At 36.3% G+C, this 16974-nt stretch overlaps 1 protein-coding gene across 2 annotated transcripts in view; it reads left to right on the top strand.

Moving 5' to 3' along the window:
• CCNI (cyclin I) overlaps positions 1-16974 on the top strand; it is a 32360-nt gene that overhangs the window by 5924 nt on the left and 9462 nt on the right. The window contains exons 2-3 of one of the 2 annotated variants that reach the window (XM_067736329.1): positions 1763-1919; positions 14608-14736. In XM_067736329.1, the coding sequence (XP_067592430.1) occupies positions 1806-1919; positions 14608-14736 (243 nt within the window). In that variant the 5' untranslated portion in view covers positions 1763-1805. The remainder of the gene's footprint in view (positions 1-1762; positions 1920-14607; positions 14737-16974) is intronic. The other variant, XM_067736330.1, reaches the window with a different exon arrangement.

Here is a 16974-nt window from a genome sequence, read left to right as displayed (position 1 = left end):
TAGGTTGAATAGTAAGTGAAGTATGTGGGTGATAAATAGGAAAGAGGATAGTAGCTGAAGTTGGGGCAGAGGGAACATGGAAATTGAAGATTAGGTTTGTATTTTTTGTTTTTTCAAATTTTAAATTTTTATCAAAAATTAGGAACTTTTCACATGTTAATTCTAGACATTGAATTTTTTTAAAAAGAATCCCTGGAATTTGAAGCATATACGTAATACAGGTCCAGAGTTGAAAAACGGGAATAGTTATATGAGGTCTATAATGAAAAACCACATTCCTCTGCTGCTTGGCTTCTCCACCCTTTTCTCATTCCCCAGAGGTTAATCACTCTCAGCTCTTACCTATTTCTCTTGTTATTTAAGATCATATTTTCAAGTAACTTACCTATTGCTGTTTTTTCGATATTTAAGTTTTAGATATTATTTATGGTTTTCCTTTGAAGTATAAAGATGAGGCTCTCATTCTACCTTCTCCCAACACCCCTCATCCTGCCAGTGTAGTTTTATTACAGCATTTGTGTTGAAATCTCTATCCAGTATTTTATTATTATTGCTGTGTAAATATTGTGGTATATTATTATGTTTATTGTCTTGCATAATCTCTTTCTCTGAATTTAATAACCTTATCAGTTGCTTAGCTTCATCAATCTAGTTAAGTCTTTTCACATTCTTCAGCAGCTTCTCAATCCAATTTTCCATACACAGTCAAACCTCTGTAGTTTCCTTTTTTTTTTAAGAAACATAGAAACGTCTCTCGGACTCTGAGATGCCTTGTACTGTGTTGCTCTTTAGACTTGCTGCTCATTTTAGATTGCCAGTTACTCTACTGTTGAGCTTTCTAGATCAACATCGTCCAGTAGAACTTACTGCATTGATAGAAATGTTCCTTTCCTGCACTGTCCAGTGCAGTATCCACTGGCCACATGTGACAGCTGAGCACTTGAAATGGGGCTGGTGTGACTGAGGAATTATTTTTTAATTTTATTCAATTCTAATTTTAATGGCTACACGTGTAGCTAGTGGACACTGTAGTGGGAGCACAATTCAAGATGGTTTCATACTTAAAGGGGGGGATAGTCTAATAGTGATTCAGTAGAAATGGGTGGGATTTAATGTAATTGATGTAATTTTTTTTTTTTTTTTTTTTTTTGTGGTATGCGGACCTCTCACTGTTGTGGCTTCTCCCGTTGCGGAGCACAGGCTCCGGACGCGCAGGCCCAGCGGCCATGGCTCACGGGCCCAGCCGCTCCGCGGCATGTGGGATCCTCCCGGACAGGGGCACGAACCCGTGTCCCCTGCATCGGCAGGCGGACTCTCAACCACTGCGTCACCAGGGAAGCCCGATGTAACTTTTTTTTTAATGAAAAGAGGGTTTAGCCCTTATCTGTGTAGATTTTTAAGAGAAATATTTGGGACAAATATTCTAAGAATTCCTAGTCTAAAAAGCCTGTGACTTAAAATTTTTTGACACAGTGATAATATGTTTTGATCAAAGTCCTAAGGTTCTGTCAATTATATGGTCATGTTTTTATTCTCTTTACAACTGAATTTCAGATTTAAAGTGAGAATGTTTTAGATAAGTGATGATTATGGTAACATTTTAATGTATGATATCTTAAAGAGCTGTAAAATCCTATATTGGCTCATAACATTTTTATTTTGTTTTATGAATTGCTTCATAAGTACCAACATATTTATATTATGCTACAGTTACTATATATATAATTAAATATAGAGCATTGTTTTATATTTGATTTTATAGGTAGCTACATCAAGCTGGGCGGCAGGCAGATCCAAAGGATATCATGAAGTTTCCAGGGCCATTGGAAAACCAGAGATTGTCTTTCCTGTTGGAAAAGGCAATCTCCAGGGAAGCCCAGATGTGGAAAGTGAATGTGCCGAAAATGCCTACAAATCAGGTAATGATTTCTCTTTTCACTGTAGACAGGTGACTTTTATTAGAACTAAGTGTACTACTATCATATGTAATAGCATCTTGACACTGTATTGGAGAAATATGTACCATTAAATATATGCTCTATTCTTTACTTGAGAAACATCTCCTTGTTTCATTCTGAAACAAAACAAAAATGAACTGTTTTTGTTTGTTTTGTTTTATCTGAGTTACACCTTTAGGAAGCTAGGTATGTCCCTCCTCTTTTCTTGTAGTACAATACTTACAATAATAAGCCTTCTTTATTTCTAGATATATAGTTTGCCACAGAGGCTGAACACAGTCAAATCCTTGTCTTTAGTGATCAACGACTTTCTCTTTCATGAATATAAGGAATTCACTTAAACTGCTATTGTAATGTCAATGTTGAAAGCTTATAGGGAGATAATCAGCAGCTGACCTCTCAATTACTGTTGGCTGTATGCCTTTTAGAAATTTCATATAGAGTTATTTTTTCCAAATAACTATGAAATTTGTCTATCCCAAAAGCTTACTATGTAATATGTCTTACACATCTTTTTATCCCTAGTACCTAGCATTGTGTTTGGGATAAAAAGTAATGGCCGAGAAATTTTTGGTATGTGTAGGCAAATGACAGTATCTAATCTCCTCCTGTGTTGGTTTAGGTTAATCTTTGCTCATAGGTTATTGATATCTGAATGCTTTTTCTAATTCCAACCTACTTTTATCTTCTTTCCCACAAGCTAAAGAAATACATGTCTTCCGTTTACTGTTATCTAATTGTCATTTAGTGAATTGAAGATTAGTTAGCCTGAATGAATGCCTTTTATACTAGGAGCATTTGCATGTGCTATCACATTTAATATCTCATTTAATCCTTTGAAAAAGGCAGTAGTCCCAATTTGTTCAAGACTTCAACTAGTAAGTAGCAGAGTTATAATTTTGAACCTGAGGCAGTTCTCTTCCCATTATACTTTGTTTTTCATTTTTTATTTTTGTATGCTTGTGTGATTTTTAGATGACTGGGGATTCAATCATTCAGTAAATATTTATTAAGTATCTGCCATATTCTGAACACTGTTCTAATAAGCCTCAAAGCTTTATTACAGCTGCTTTTAGAACCATTTCTTTCATTTTTCTCCTACTATCTCCTTGGGTCAGCATGCAACCAACAATGATACACTTTTATAACATGGTCTTTGAAGGTGATATTCTACCAAGATTATAGTATATTGCTATATTATCATTTAATCTGGCCTATTTTTATAGGTATTTTAACAAATATTACTAAGATGTTAGACCAGAGAACAGAACACTATTGGAACTTCTAAGAGGGATCTCTTTAAGGTTTTGCCTTTAGTAATGTCAGGTAGAAGCCATACTTAATTCTTGTAAAATGTGTGTGGGCTTGGTCTGGTGGGTATAGGAGATAAGATAGAGATTGGAGTAAAGAGTTATAGGGGCTTGAGCCACTTGACAGGGTGACCCCAGGGACACTTCTCTATTCTAGTTCTAATTCTTTTTTCTTCTGTGACTCTCAGGGACTGGCTTTTCTACTTCCCTTTCCAATATTGCTTCTAACCATGATTTATCTCCTTCTTGACTCCTCCTTGCATAAGAGAAACAATCTTGTCTCTAAAGTTTAGCATCTAAACCATATATGTATCTTTTCCAACTTTCCTTTTTAATTTTTTGGGAGGGGGTGCTGGTTAAAACAGAAAAATAAAATATTTTTAAGCTTTTTTCCCTCCAGTTTTCTTATTCCTACCGCTTCCTTCACCTAAACTCTACTTCAGGGTCATTCTCTCACAGTTTTCTTGTCATTTACATTATCCTATCTTGCAGTTTAGGACAGAGTGGTCATGCAAAAATATTACACACCTATCACTCCCCTTCTGTTTGCTTCCCCAGCACTCTATACTTCCTGTATGATAGCACACAATATTATAATTCTCTGATGATTTGACCAAGTTCCATTGAGGTAGGGTTGTCATTTTTGTTTATTGACATATAATAGGCTCACAGTAAACACTTGTTAAATGAACGTTGATTATCATTTCTTTATAATTCATCCAGGTTGGAGGAGTTCTTTTATATAATAATAGTATTTTCAAGTACACAGCCATTTTTTTACAAATTTGGGGGAAAAAAATTAAAGACTGGTTACAGTGACATGTATTTTCAGATATTCTCAATTTATTTTGATGTACAGAGTGCTTTTGATATACAAAGGTAAACCTTGCCTCAAGCTGTTTATATAAAGATGATTTCCATTAGAAATTTGAGAAGGAACCTTAAAGGCCATCTAATTATGTGGTTTTCAAATAACAGGATCTTGAACCACTAGGCTACTAGGTATATGAGAATCACCCAGGAGGCTTCTTACAGATTCCAGGCCCCTCCCAGACCTACGTTGCTTGTGGTGGCAACTATGGAATTTGTATTTTAAAAAAACTTCAGTTTTATTGATATGTGTTAGGTTTGGGAAACACTGATTTAGTCTAACCACAAAATAAAAGAAAAAGTTCTGACATCTAGGATAAGTGATCCTCTACTTTGGATACTTTGTCCATTCCACCATAGAAAAGCTCTATCAATTATTGGAAAGTTTTTCCTGAATTGAACCTGAAAACTGCTGCTTTCTAGTGGCTACTTACTGGTTCTAGTTCTCTCCGCTGGAGCAGTACAGAAAATATTCATTTTATATTTTAAATGATAGCCCTTTATCTACTTACAGTCAGGTGTTAAGCTCTCAAAGTCATCTCTTCTCCTGGTTGAATATCCTTTGTTCTTTAACCATTTTTCATTTGACAAGATTGTGCCTCTCAGTTTTTCTTTCTCTATGTATACTCTTTAATTTACTGTGTTTCTTAAATTGTGACATTAGAGTTGTGGTCATTAATGAGCAATAAAGTGCAACTATTACCTCACTTTATCTTGGCTTGATAATTTCATTAATATAGCCCTAAATTAAAAAAAAGTTTTATGCTTTAGCAGCAGTGTCATGTTGTTGGCTTATACTGAACTTGTTTTTAAAACCTTGTTGGTTTTGTTTCTCTACTTTTAAGCAGAGTTTCCCTTATCCTAGGTGTACTTTTAAAATTTTTAACTTAGGTGCACTGTTTCATATTTATTCTTACTAAGTTTCAAATTGTTGATGCTGGCCCATTTTTCTGGCTTTAAAATGATGATTGTTATGTAATGTATTGACTTTGTCCTTTTTGTACCATCTGTAGACTTGGTAAACAAATAAATCTATTTTGCCCATAGGTTTTGTTTCTTTTCCTTAAGTAAACAGTTTCTTAAAGTATATGTATACGGATCATAAGTGTACAACTGTATAAATTTTCACAAAATAACACTGTGTAACCACCACATTACTAGCACCTCCTTGTGTCCTCTTATAGTTACTACCATCTGTCCCCTCCCCACAAAGAAACCATTATCCTAATATCACAGATTAGTTTTTCCTTGTTTTGAATTATATTTGTATATGGAATCATAAAGTGTGTACTGGCCGCCTTTGCTCAGCATTTTCTTTGGTGTAAGATGCATCCATGGTACTTCATGTAGCCATAGTTAATTTAATTCTCATTTCCATGTATTATTCCATCATATGAATTCATTTATCCATTCTGCTGTTGATGGTCATTAGAGTCTTTTTTTGTGCTTGTCATTTGTTGAACATATGTGTACATTACTGTTGAGTATATTCCTAGGGGTAGAATTCCTAGAACCTAGAATATGTGTATACTCAGGTTTAGCAGATACCACCAGTTGTGTTACTTACCAAAGTTGTTATACCACGTTTACACCACATTTTTTTTTTTTACCCCTTATAGCAGAATATGAAAGTCCCAAGTTCCTCTGCATCTTTGCCAACCCTTGGCATTGTCTTTTTCATTTTAGTTATCACGGTGAGTGTTGTAGTATCACATTGGGTTTTAATTTGCATTTCCTTGATAACTAATGAAATTCAGCAGCTTTTCATATGCTTATTTGGCCATTAGATATCCTTTCTTGGTTAAATGTCTGTTCAAATCTTTCACCTGTGTTCCATTGGCTTCCTTTTTAAATTGTTAAGAGTTCTTTCTTTTGCAGGCTCTGTGTATTACACATATCTTCAGCTCTATTTGTGTTGACTTTTGATGAATAGAAGTTTTTAATTTTTAATGACCTAATTATCAAAAAAATTTTTTTGCTTAGTCCTTTGAAAGAAATGTTTGCCTAACTGACAAAGGATTAATCTCCAAAATATATAAGCAGCTCATGCAGCTCAATATCAAAAAAACAAACAACTGAATCCAAAAATGGGCAGAGAATACCTAAATAGACATTTCTCCAAAGTAGACATACAGATTGCCAACAAACACATGAAAAGATGCTCAACATCACTAATCATTAGAGAAATGCAAATCAAAACCACAATGAGGTATCATCTCACACCGGTCAGAAAGGCCATCATCAAACAATCTACAAACAGTAAATGCTGGAGAGGGTGTGGAGAAAAGGGAACCCTCCTGCACTGTTGGTGGGAATGTAAGTTGATGCAGCCACTGTGGAGAACAGTATGGAGCTTCCTTAAAAAAACTAAAAATAGAACTACTGTATGACCCAGCAGTCCCACTACTGGGCATATACCCGGAGAAAACCATAATTCAAAAGATACATGTATCACAGAGTTCACTGCAGCACTATTTACAATAGCCAGGACATGGAAGCAACCTAAGTGTCCATCGACAGATGAATGGATAAAGGTGTGGCACATACATAAAGTGGAATATCCCTCAGCCATAAAAAGAAACGAAATTGAGTTATTTGCAATGAGGTGGATAGACCTAGAGTCTGTCATACAGAGTAAAGTAAGTCAGAAAGAGAAAAACAAATACCGTATGCTAACGTATATATATGGAATCTAAAAAAGCGGTACTGATGAACCTAGTGGCAGGGCAGGAATAAAGATGCAGACTTAGAGAATGGACTTGAGGACCACAGGGGGAAGGGGAAGCTGGGACGAAATGAGAGTAGCATAACTATGTACACTACCAGATGTAGAATAGATAGCTAGTGGGAAGCTGCTGTGTAGCACAGGGAGATCAGCTCGATGCTTTGTGAGGACCTAGAGGGGTGGGATAGGAAGGGTGGGAGGGAGGCTCAAGAGGGAGGAGATATGGGGATATATGTCTACATATAGCTGATTCACTTTGTTGTACAAAATAAATTAACATTGTAAAGCAATTATACTCCAATAAAGATACTAAAAAAAAATGTGCCTAATCCAAGGTAATGAAGATAGGATTTTGTTTTTCCTTTTTGGTATGGTGTGAAGTAGGAGGAGTCAAGAATAATTTTTCTCCATATGGAAAACCAGTATCATTTATTAGAAAGACATTTTTCGCCATTGCCCTGCAATGTACTTCTTTTTTCTTTATTTATTTGGCCGCGTCAGGTCTTAGTTGCAGCACGTGGGATATTCTTTGCCGCTTACGGGATCTTTGTTGCGGCACATGGGACCTTTTAGTTGCAGCATGGGGAATCTAGTTCCCTGACCAGGGATCGAACCCAGGCCCCCTGCATTGGGAGCGTGGAGTCTTAGCCACTGAACCACCAGGGAAGTCCCCCTGTGATACATACTTTTGTTTTTAATCAAGTGACTGCTGTATATGAGTAGATACATTTGTGGGTTAGTTTCTTGCCCCTTTTTTCATCATTGGTCTGTTTGCCTCTATTTAATACCACACTGCCTCAGTTATTGTAGCATTATAATAAGCCTTTGGTGGCATAAACTTTGTTCTTTTTTTTAAGATTGTCTTGGCTATTTTAAGCCCTTTGTTCTTCCATATGTATTTTTAAATATAGTTGTCAGTTTTTGAAAAATAAAAAAATTTGGGGGTTTTGGTCTGTAGATTGATTTGGGGAAGAATTAACATGTTTATAATATGAGTCTTCTATTCCCTTGACATAGAGTATTTCTCCATTTTTCTTTAAAGATGGTCTTCAGTTTCTTTTAACGTTTGGTGATTTAGGTTTATTCCTGGGTATTTGAGTCTTGTTGAGGCTATTACAAATGGTATTGTTTTAAATTTTTTATTTTTTTACATGCTTGCTTCTATATGCTGGTATATAGAAATAAAATAGATTTTTATATAGACCATACTAAATTAACTTACTAATAGTTTGCCGAGTCTTTAGGATTTTCTGTGTATTATACTCAGTCATGTCAGATGTGAATAATCATGGTTTTATTTAGTTCTTTCCAGTCCTTATACTTTCTATATTTCTGTTTTACAGAATTAGCTAGGGTTTCCAGAACACTGCTGAAGTCTGAATTTGAGGAGAAAGTTTTCAGTATTTCACCATTAACTATAATATTTGCTGTATATTTCTTAATCTTTATTAGATTAAGAAGTTCCTTTCTCTGCCTTAGTTTGCTAAGAGATTTTTTTCATTAATAGGTGTTGAATTTTTATACATCATTGGATTTTGTTAATATTTTGGTTAGGCATTTTGCATCTGTGGTCATGGGTCAGATTGGTTTGTAATGCCTTTGTCAAGTTTTCATGGTAAAGTTATGCTGGCTTTGTAAAATGAGTTGGGAAGTATTCCTGCTTTTTTTTTTTTCAGTGCTCTCAGTTTGTTTAGATTAATATTATTTCTTAAATGTCGGAAGGTTTTACTGCAGAGCCACTGGGGCCTACAAATTCATTTGTGGGAAAGTATTTAATAATCAGTCCCATTTCTTTGGTAAATATGAGGCTAATCAGGTCTTCATTTAAATCTTATCTCAGTTTTGGTGAGTTGCGTTTTTCAAGGAATTTATTCATTTCATCTAAATTTTCAAATTATTTGTGTAAAGTTACTCATATCCTCTTTTTAACATCTAAAGGGTCCATAGTGATGTTCCCTTTTTCATTTCTTAGTTGATTTGTGCTTTTTCTTTCTTAATCACCCTTTCTAGAGGTCTGTCAGTCTTTCAGTTCTGTTGATTTTCCCAATTATACATTTGTCTTTTTTTTTTAGTTTTGCTCTTTTTTTCGTTATTTCTGTCTACTTTCTTTATATAATTTGCTGTTCTTTATCTTGAGATAGATGCTTAAATAATTGGTTTTCCAGTTTTCTTCTTTTTTAATATACTCATTTAGAGCTATAAATTTTCTTCAAAGCATAGCTGTCCACCCTTGCCTAGTTTGTTGTTAGGTCCCATATTGGGTTCTTAATTTTTTTTTTTTTTTGCTGTACGCGGGCCTCTCACTGTTGTGGCCTCTCCCGCTGCGGAGCACAGGCTCCGGACGCGCAGGCTCAGTGGCCATGGCTCACAGGCCCAGCCGCTCCGCGGCATGTGGGATCTTCCCGGACCAGGGCACGAACCCACGTCTCCTGCATCAGCAGGTGGACTCTCAACCACTGCGCCACCAGGGAAGCCCATGCCTCGTTATTTTTGATTGGTTGCTGACCATTATGAAAAATTGTAGAGGCTCTAGATGCTATTTTTCTGCAGGATGGTTCAGTCTTCCCTCTGGTGGGCAAACTGAAGAGGAGGTTAATCACTTTAATCCACTGAGCTGTGCTGATTGGAGGCTGGGTTGCTGTTGGGTATGGCTTCATCACCTCTGGTTGTCCCCAACTCCTAGAGTGTAGCCAAGGATTCCAGCTGAGAGCTTGGAGTGTTTACTAGTGCCCCTTATTCCTGAAGGGTGCTAAACTCCTCCTGAACTCATTCTTGCTTTTCAAAGGCTTTCTGCTTAGCCTCTGAGAACCTTGTCCTTCCCAACTTCAGAATTTCATTCAGAAAATGAGTTAAGAGGAAAGTCAGCTGAGTGTCACATTCAGATCTCTGACCCTCCCTCTTCCCACTAGGTTCTTGGCTCTTCAGGTCTCCAAATTTTGTCTCTTGCCTTGTAAGACTCCCAAAGCTCTGTTGGTTTCTTTGCTCATACTTTACACCTCTTGCCGTACTCACAGGATGGGCAGATGCCTGAAAGGGGAAGCTGTGCAGAGTGTTGACTCCTCTCTTATTGTTACCTCCTCTCCAGAATCTTGGCTCCTCAAGGCCCGGTTATCCTAGCAGTTCTCATGCCTTTCTGTTGCTGTTTGTTGTTAATAGCTTTTCTAGTTCTCAGCTAGAGTGTAGGTTTGCTGCTACCTACTCAGTCATAGGCAAGAGCAGTAAGGTAATTTTTTAAGAAGTGTTGAACTTAATAGTTGTGACAAGAGATGCTGTGGGAGCACAGGAAGGTACGTGGCCTGACTTATCGGGGAAAGTATCTGGTGGGGACTGACCATTGAAATATCTCTTAAAGGATAAATAATAAAGACAGGGAAAAGAGAGGGAGTGTGTTCCAACCAGAGGGAGCAGTATGAGCAAAGGAGCAGTGATGTAAGTAGCATTACAGGAACAAGGAAGAACATAAATACAAGTACTGCTGTTATGAGTTTTAAGGCAGAAAGTGATGAAAGGTGAGTGAGGCTGGAGAGGTAGGTCAAAGAGGGATTTGTATGCCATGCCTGGGGAGTCATACTTAATCTGTTCGGTAATGGTGAACCTTTTAGAGTTTAAAGCTGGGGAGGATTTGTGTTTTAATGATCAGAATAGCAGCAGTGGAATATAAAGCCCTGTGTTTTACCAGGTTGAGTCAAACCATTATAAATTCTCTGTGGGATTAGTTGTTCAACCAATTTACTGAACTCTCTTAACGCTATTTGAGAAATCCAAATAAGAGAAAACAGATCCCTTGATCAGGGAATACTATCTAGGGTAGGCAGACCTCCTTCCTTCCTCCCTCCCTCCCTCCCTCCCTGATGGGATTACTTATGCACAGAACTTAATTGTTTAAAGCTATTCTGATAATATTACTGTTCAGTGCAGGTTTTAATTGATTTGAAAAAGTGATCTTAGGATCAGTATCACTTCACTTAAGAGTGAGTCTTCTCAAACCATTATCTTCTGTGGGGTTTTTTTGGTTATTGTTAGTTTTGGCTAGTGTTGATAATACTAGCCATGCAACAATGCTTTCTTGGTTCTATTCTCAAATTTTTAATATAAGTTAAAGTCCAAAGATTGTCATGATCTCTTTCATAACTAATTGCATTGTAACTGGTTTAAGAGAATTATTTATATCTAATATTTTGTAAACTTGTTTTTTCTGGCATCACAGAGTACCAGGTATTTTTAGAGGAGGGAAAGGACAAAACTAATATTTAAGTGCCTTTTGCATTCTGTGTATTTTACGTAAGTTATATCATTTAGTTATAAATATGGTATGGAAATCTCTATTTAACTGTGTTCCCTTGTGTTGCACCCATACTTACAGAACATTATGTTCATCTTCTGTGGGACTGCTTACAGTTATATGTTTGTGTTATATATTTTTTTAATGTCAAACACCAGATAATCACATTACATAATATAATCTGTTATTTAGGGATTTTTTTTTCCCCTATATCTCTGACCTGAAGGTAGAATTAATGGTGTTTTTATTCCTCATTGCTACTCTAGATCATTGTTCTTTCACCTCCCTAAAAGCGTCCCCAGTTTCATCAGATTGTATCACCATCTGCCTTTCCCTGTATGAATTTATTTCCTTGTAATTGAATTGTTCTGATGGCTTACTTAACATTACTTTTTTTTTTTTTGGCACTTTTAGATAAAAGCTCAACTTGGTAGAAATTTAATTTCTCTTGAATACTTAACTCTCTCCATCTAATAGTTTTGTGATTGCTTCACTTGGTTCCCAGGGACCTTTAGGGGCTCCTAGTCCAGCTCTTAAAGTAGCACCTGAAGGCTCTATGGAAGATGGAATATTGTAAAACCAATGACCATACTAAGAGCTGTCTGACCCAGGGATTAGCTGTAGGGCTGTGTCTGCTTCCTCCCACCTCTGGAGAAGCCATAGAATCCAGATAGTTTTTTTTTTTTTTTTTTAGCGGTACGCGGGTCTCTCACTTTCGTGGCCTCTCCCATTGCGGAGCACAGGCTCCGGACGCGCAGGCTCAGCGGCCATGGCTCACAGGCCCAGGTGCTCCGCAGCATGTGGGATCTTCCCAGACCGGGGCACGAACCCGTGTCCCCTGCATCGGCAGGTGGACTCTCAACAACTGCGCCACCAGGGAACCCCCCAGAAAGTATTTTGCTGCCTTTTTCAGACTCCTTTTGTAAGAGTGAGAATCCAACTCGTGGCTTTAATAGCGTAACTCCAGTTTCCTCTTGTCAAGTTGGATAATAGTCTCTGCAGGACATACAGTTCCCTGCTACTCTATATACCCCAAACCTGTCAAGCCCACAATTTCAGTCCCATGAACAAAAGAAACTTACTGTTTCTTTTTGATTCATTGAATTGTATTCACTAGTTGTCAGAATATCTGTTTCTAGCAGTCTTTTCCATCCATCTTGATTTTTATATGCAAATCTGAGGAGCTTAACAATAGGTTATTGCCTCCAGGTTGACATTGGTCCTATCCTTCAGAGTAAAGTTCACAGGTTTAAAATACTTGGTTCTTTTCCTTGCCTCACAAATGATCGCCCCATCCCCTCACCTTAAGATACAAGTTAGTTACTGTCTCCTTCAAGAGCCTTTTACTCTACCCCCACACTGGGCCAGGTGCCCTTCCAGTGTGGTCTGCTAGCACCCTGTGTATGTCTCTATTCTAATGCTTACCATATTTTATTAACATTTTCTGGTTGTTCTTCTCACCGTGAGACTTTAAATTTTAAAGTTTAAAGCGGGAGTTCATTCTTTTTTTATCCCCCCCTTGGCTGCATTGGGTCTTCGTTGCTGCTTGCGGGCTTTCTTTAGTTGTGGTGCGCGGGCTTCTCATTGCGATGGCTTCTCTTATTGCGGAGCATGGGCTTTACGCACGCGGGCTTCAGTAGTTGCAGCACACCTGCTAAGTAGTCGCGGCACGTAGGCTCTAGAGCACAGGCTCAGTAGTTGTGGCGCACAGGCTTAGTTGCTCCGCGGCATGTGGGATCTTCCTGGACCAGAGATTGAACCCATGTCCCCTGCATTGGCAGGCAGATTCTTAACCACCGTGCCACCAGGGAAGTCCCAGAGTTCATTCTTCATTGTATTCCCATGACCTATCATATGACTGACACTTAATGTTCATTAATATGAACTCAGTTAAATGTCTTGATTGTCAGATGTTTTCAAATTATTGTTCATAGTCTTAACACCAGCTTGGTGGTGAGATGTAAATATAAGAGGTTGTAAGCCATCTTTATCTCATTTTCTTCTCAGTATTTCTTGTGCAGTATTCTAGATTCAATCTTTATTTGATAAAAGGAATTGACCAGAAGGTGAATGTATGGCAGTTAACCTTCTAAAATACCAGTTATAACTAAGTTTAGAGCTAAATATAAAAATTACATGTGTGATTAGTTGGTTTGGCCAACACAGAAACACTTTATTTTGTTGTGTCAAAGCTGAAAACTGACAGAAAGAGGAGTTGGAATAAAATAAGAGAAACTAGCCAGTGCAATAGTAGAGATTATAATGATCATCAAAGCGCTTATTCCTTACAAACTAAAGAAAGCCAAGAGGAAGGAGAGAAGAAATTCCAACTGAAATACCTGTTTGAGGAGATACATTGTCAAGATGTACAGCCCTTCGTGCTTTAGTAGCTCTTGAGGCATCTTTCTGTGATATAGGAATTAATTTCATTAAGTTGAATGATCAGGAAAAAGGTTTAAGCTGTGGTCTCTATACTTTCTGAGGAATGAGATAAGTATTATATTTATTTTTAAAGAGATTTCTATCCAAAATGGTTATGATGATAAATCCTGCAGTGCTTAGATTAAACCTTTACTTGTCTGGAACTCTCACTTATTGAAAATAGTCTTTCCCACTAATCACAGAATTATTTCTGTACTTTGTTGTGTTTACCTGGCAGAAGTAGTACTTACATAGATCTGTTTTATTAGTAGTAGATCAAGTATTACTAGGTTTGTTTTGTTTTTTATGGTGCTTACAAAACTGAAGAGTAAATCATTAAATACTGCTTTAAAGTGTGTACCTTTTAAAAATTAAGCCTATATCCAGCAGTTTAAAATAATATGTTGGAAGATTAAAATGCCAGTAATGTTTAGTGTTTGTGCAGTGATCTTTGTAATGATAAGTTGGTTCAGGTTAATTTCCCCTTCAATATTCTTTCATCATCTTTAAATGTGTAATTTGTCTCTTGTTCCTGATATTTTTCATTTATTCCTCTTGACTTTAGTTTTGTTTTTAATGGACTGTCATTCTGTTATCATAGTCCATTTGTGTTTCCTAAAATAGTTTAATGGCTATTTGCTGCCTTTGAAAGAAATTCAGTATATTTTCTTATTCTCAAGAATTAAGACAACTTACTTCCAGAATTACTATCAGTTGATATTAGTGTTACCTAAAATTTAAAACCTCAACTTAATTAAAGTATAGATATATAGTGAGATGACATCGTGAAAATTTTATTTAATAAATAAGAGAATATTGGATATTGATATTAAATGCTATAAGTAGTACATAAGGTTTTATCTTCATTTATCTCAAGTTTGATAGATTTTGAATAAACTTTAAAACATTTTTTAACATATAAATACATATTCCATAGCATTTGCTAACCTTTTATAAACAAGAATTACAAACATATCCTTGATGATAACTTGAAACTTCACTTGTTCACTTTATTTTTATTTTTTAATTGTTCCCTTATAGAATGTTTCTCCATCCCAGAGAGATGAAGTGATCCAGTGGCTGGCCAAACTCAAGTACCAATTCAACCTTTACCCAGAAACATTTGCTCTGGCTAGCAGTCTTTTGGACAGGTTCTTAGCTACTGTAAAGGTAAATATTTTAGAATACACTTACATACAGCTTCTTTTTTGAGGGTTTATATGCTACACCAGGGACTATTAGTAAAATATTCTACAAAGTGGGAAGGAGTGGAAAAGCTTCCTAAAGATTATATATATACTTATAAGCTATTGCTTTGAGTTTTCGGAAATGTTTCTAATTATATTCTGTAGTTTTCTTTTGGCTACAAGTATTCATAATTTATACTTAACCTATGAAAGTTTTGATCTCTTGATTTTAATACAAACCATATAGCATTGGCAAAATGTTCAGTCATCTTTTTAACACACTGAGTACTAGTTGTGAACAGTGAATCAGACTAGAAAAGTGTAAGCCTATTGCATATTTTTCTCTGTCACTACTTATTTATTGAATCCCTTTTGTGTAGTTTTCTGAACAATATATAAATACTTTCTAGAGGAGTATAACAAGATGAACTGAACTGTCATAAAATAACTTCATTGTATTTTTGTTAAATGGCAGCATTACAGGTAAGTTTTATGTTGTCCCTATTGCTATAATATATTGTTGGTTATATTATGTGAAATCAGTCATAGTAGGCCCATAACAGATTTAAAGCAGAAAGTCAGCATTTATTCAATAGCAAGGCATGAAAAGCAATTCAGTTGTTATTTGTATGCCTAGGAATATGTAGCTGCAGGAATGATGTATTCAGTGCTGAGGGTGCCGTATTCTTTGTTATTAGGTATAAAAAAATAGAAGCCAAAGAATTATGGAGTGGAAGAATTTGGATGGCCACTCAAGTTACCTTTCTATGTTTCAAACTTCTACTTTTGAGAGTAAAGCAACTTAAATTATAATGACACTAATTGCCTGAAGTCTGGGTTATCTGAGATGCCTACATTTATCTCAGCATCAAGTCCCCCTCCCTTCTCCCTAGTCCCCTACTGTAGCTAATCTCCCTTTCACAGAGAAAGATGCGTTTGAGGTTAGTGTCGTATCTTGGGTTGTATATTTCTCAAAAATTTTAATGGACTTGTTGTAGCTTCTATCATAGAGAAGATTTTTACTGGCCTTATTATTAAACATTTTAAACAGATTTAGGGGAAGTTTCTGGAACAATTAGAGAATTTTGCCAAATAAAATATCATTTCTTTCATATTGCTTATTTAATGGGTCCTATCATGCTACTAGCATCAGATACTTAGATATGGTTAATCTATATTGAAACAATTCATCTAAAATGTATTCATAGTTTAAAGGTGCTTAAAGCAGACCATTAAAGGGCTACAACAGTGAATGGAACCTCAATCCCAGCTGTGCAGAAGAAGGTACTATGAAATTCTTTAAAAATAATAGACCTCGAGCCCTATCCCAGACATACTGAATCTGAATCTCTAGTAGGTGAGATCTGGACATCTGTATTGAAATAAACAAAAACTACATAGATGATTCTGGTATACATCCAGGATTGAGAACTACTGTTTGTTTAAAAAACACACCCCCACATATTTGCTGTTGGGATTCATTTCAGTACTAAATTTATTATTGGTGCCCTTGATTTGGGGGTTGCATTTCCTACCCAAAGTTGTTAACTGTTGGACTCTTTTCTTTGTAATGAACTCTGATTACCTCAGGGATATGGTTTTGATATGTTGTGTACATGGAGAAATAAGGGAACCTGGAAAACTGTCTTAGCAACAAGATCTGACTTCACTTTCTATATCACTTGTGTGGTGTCCATTAACCTCTGAGACTGTTTTTTCATCTGTAAAAGAAGATATATTTATGGCAGTGCTTTCTAAACAGTAATATTCTGATTAATATTAATGATTATTTAAAAACATTGATAGTATTGAACTAGCTTTATTTCTCATACGGGCAGAGAATTGGAAGATTCCTAGACAGTCTGCCACTTATACTGAGGCACAATGGTCATTAGTTGGCATGTTTATTAAGTAATTAATCAAGGCCATACTCTGGTCATCAGAAGCCTTCCCCAGGGCTTCATGGGAATGTAATATTTAGGTATAAAATAAATGTTGAAACAGGTTTTCTTTATGTTATATAACTTATCTCTGTGTCATTCAATATAATTGGACTAAATTATCATGGTTATTTATTTGGCTGCACCGAGCAACTGCGGGATCTTAGTACCCTGACCAGGGATTGAACCCAGGCCATGACAGTGAAAGCACCAAATCCTAACCATTGGACCACCAGGGAAATCCCTGTCCTGATTATTTAAAATTGGATTCTGATGCTGGG

The sequence above is a fragment of the Pseudorca crassidens genome, chromosome 4 (assembly GCF_039906515.1).
Source record: "Pseudorca crassidens isolate mPseCra1 chromosome 4, mPseCra1.hap1, whole genome shotgun sequence".
In the NCBI taxonomy this organism is placed as follows: Eukaryota; Metazoa; Chordata; class Mammalia; order Artiodactyla; family Delphinidae; genus Pseudorca; species Pseudorca crassidens.
This window is presented reverse-complemented; position numbering and strand designations above follow the sequence as displayed.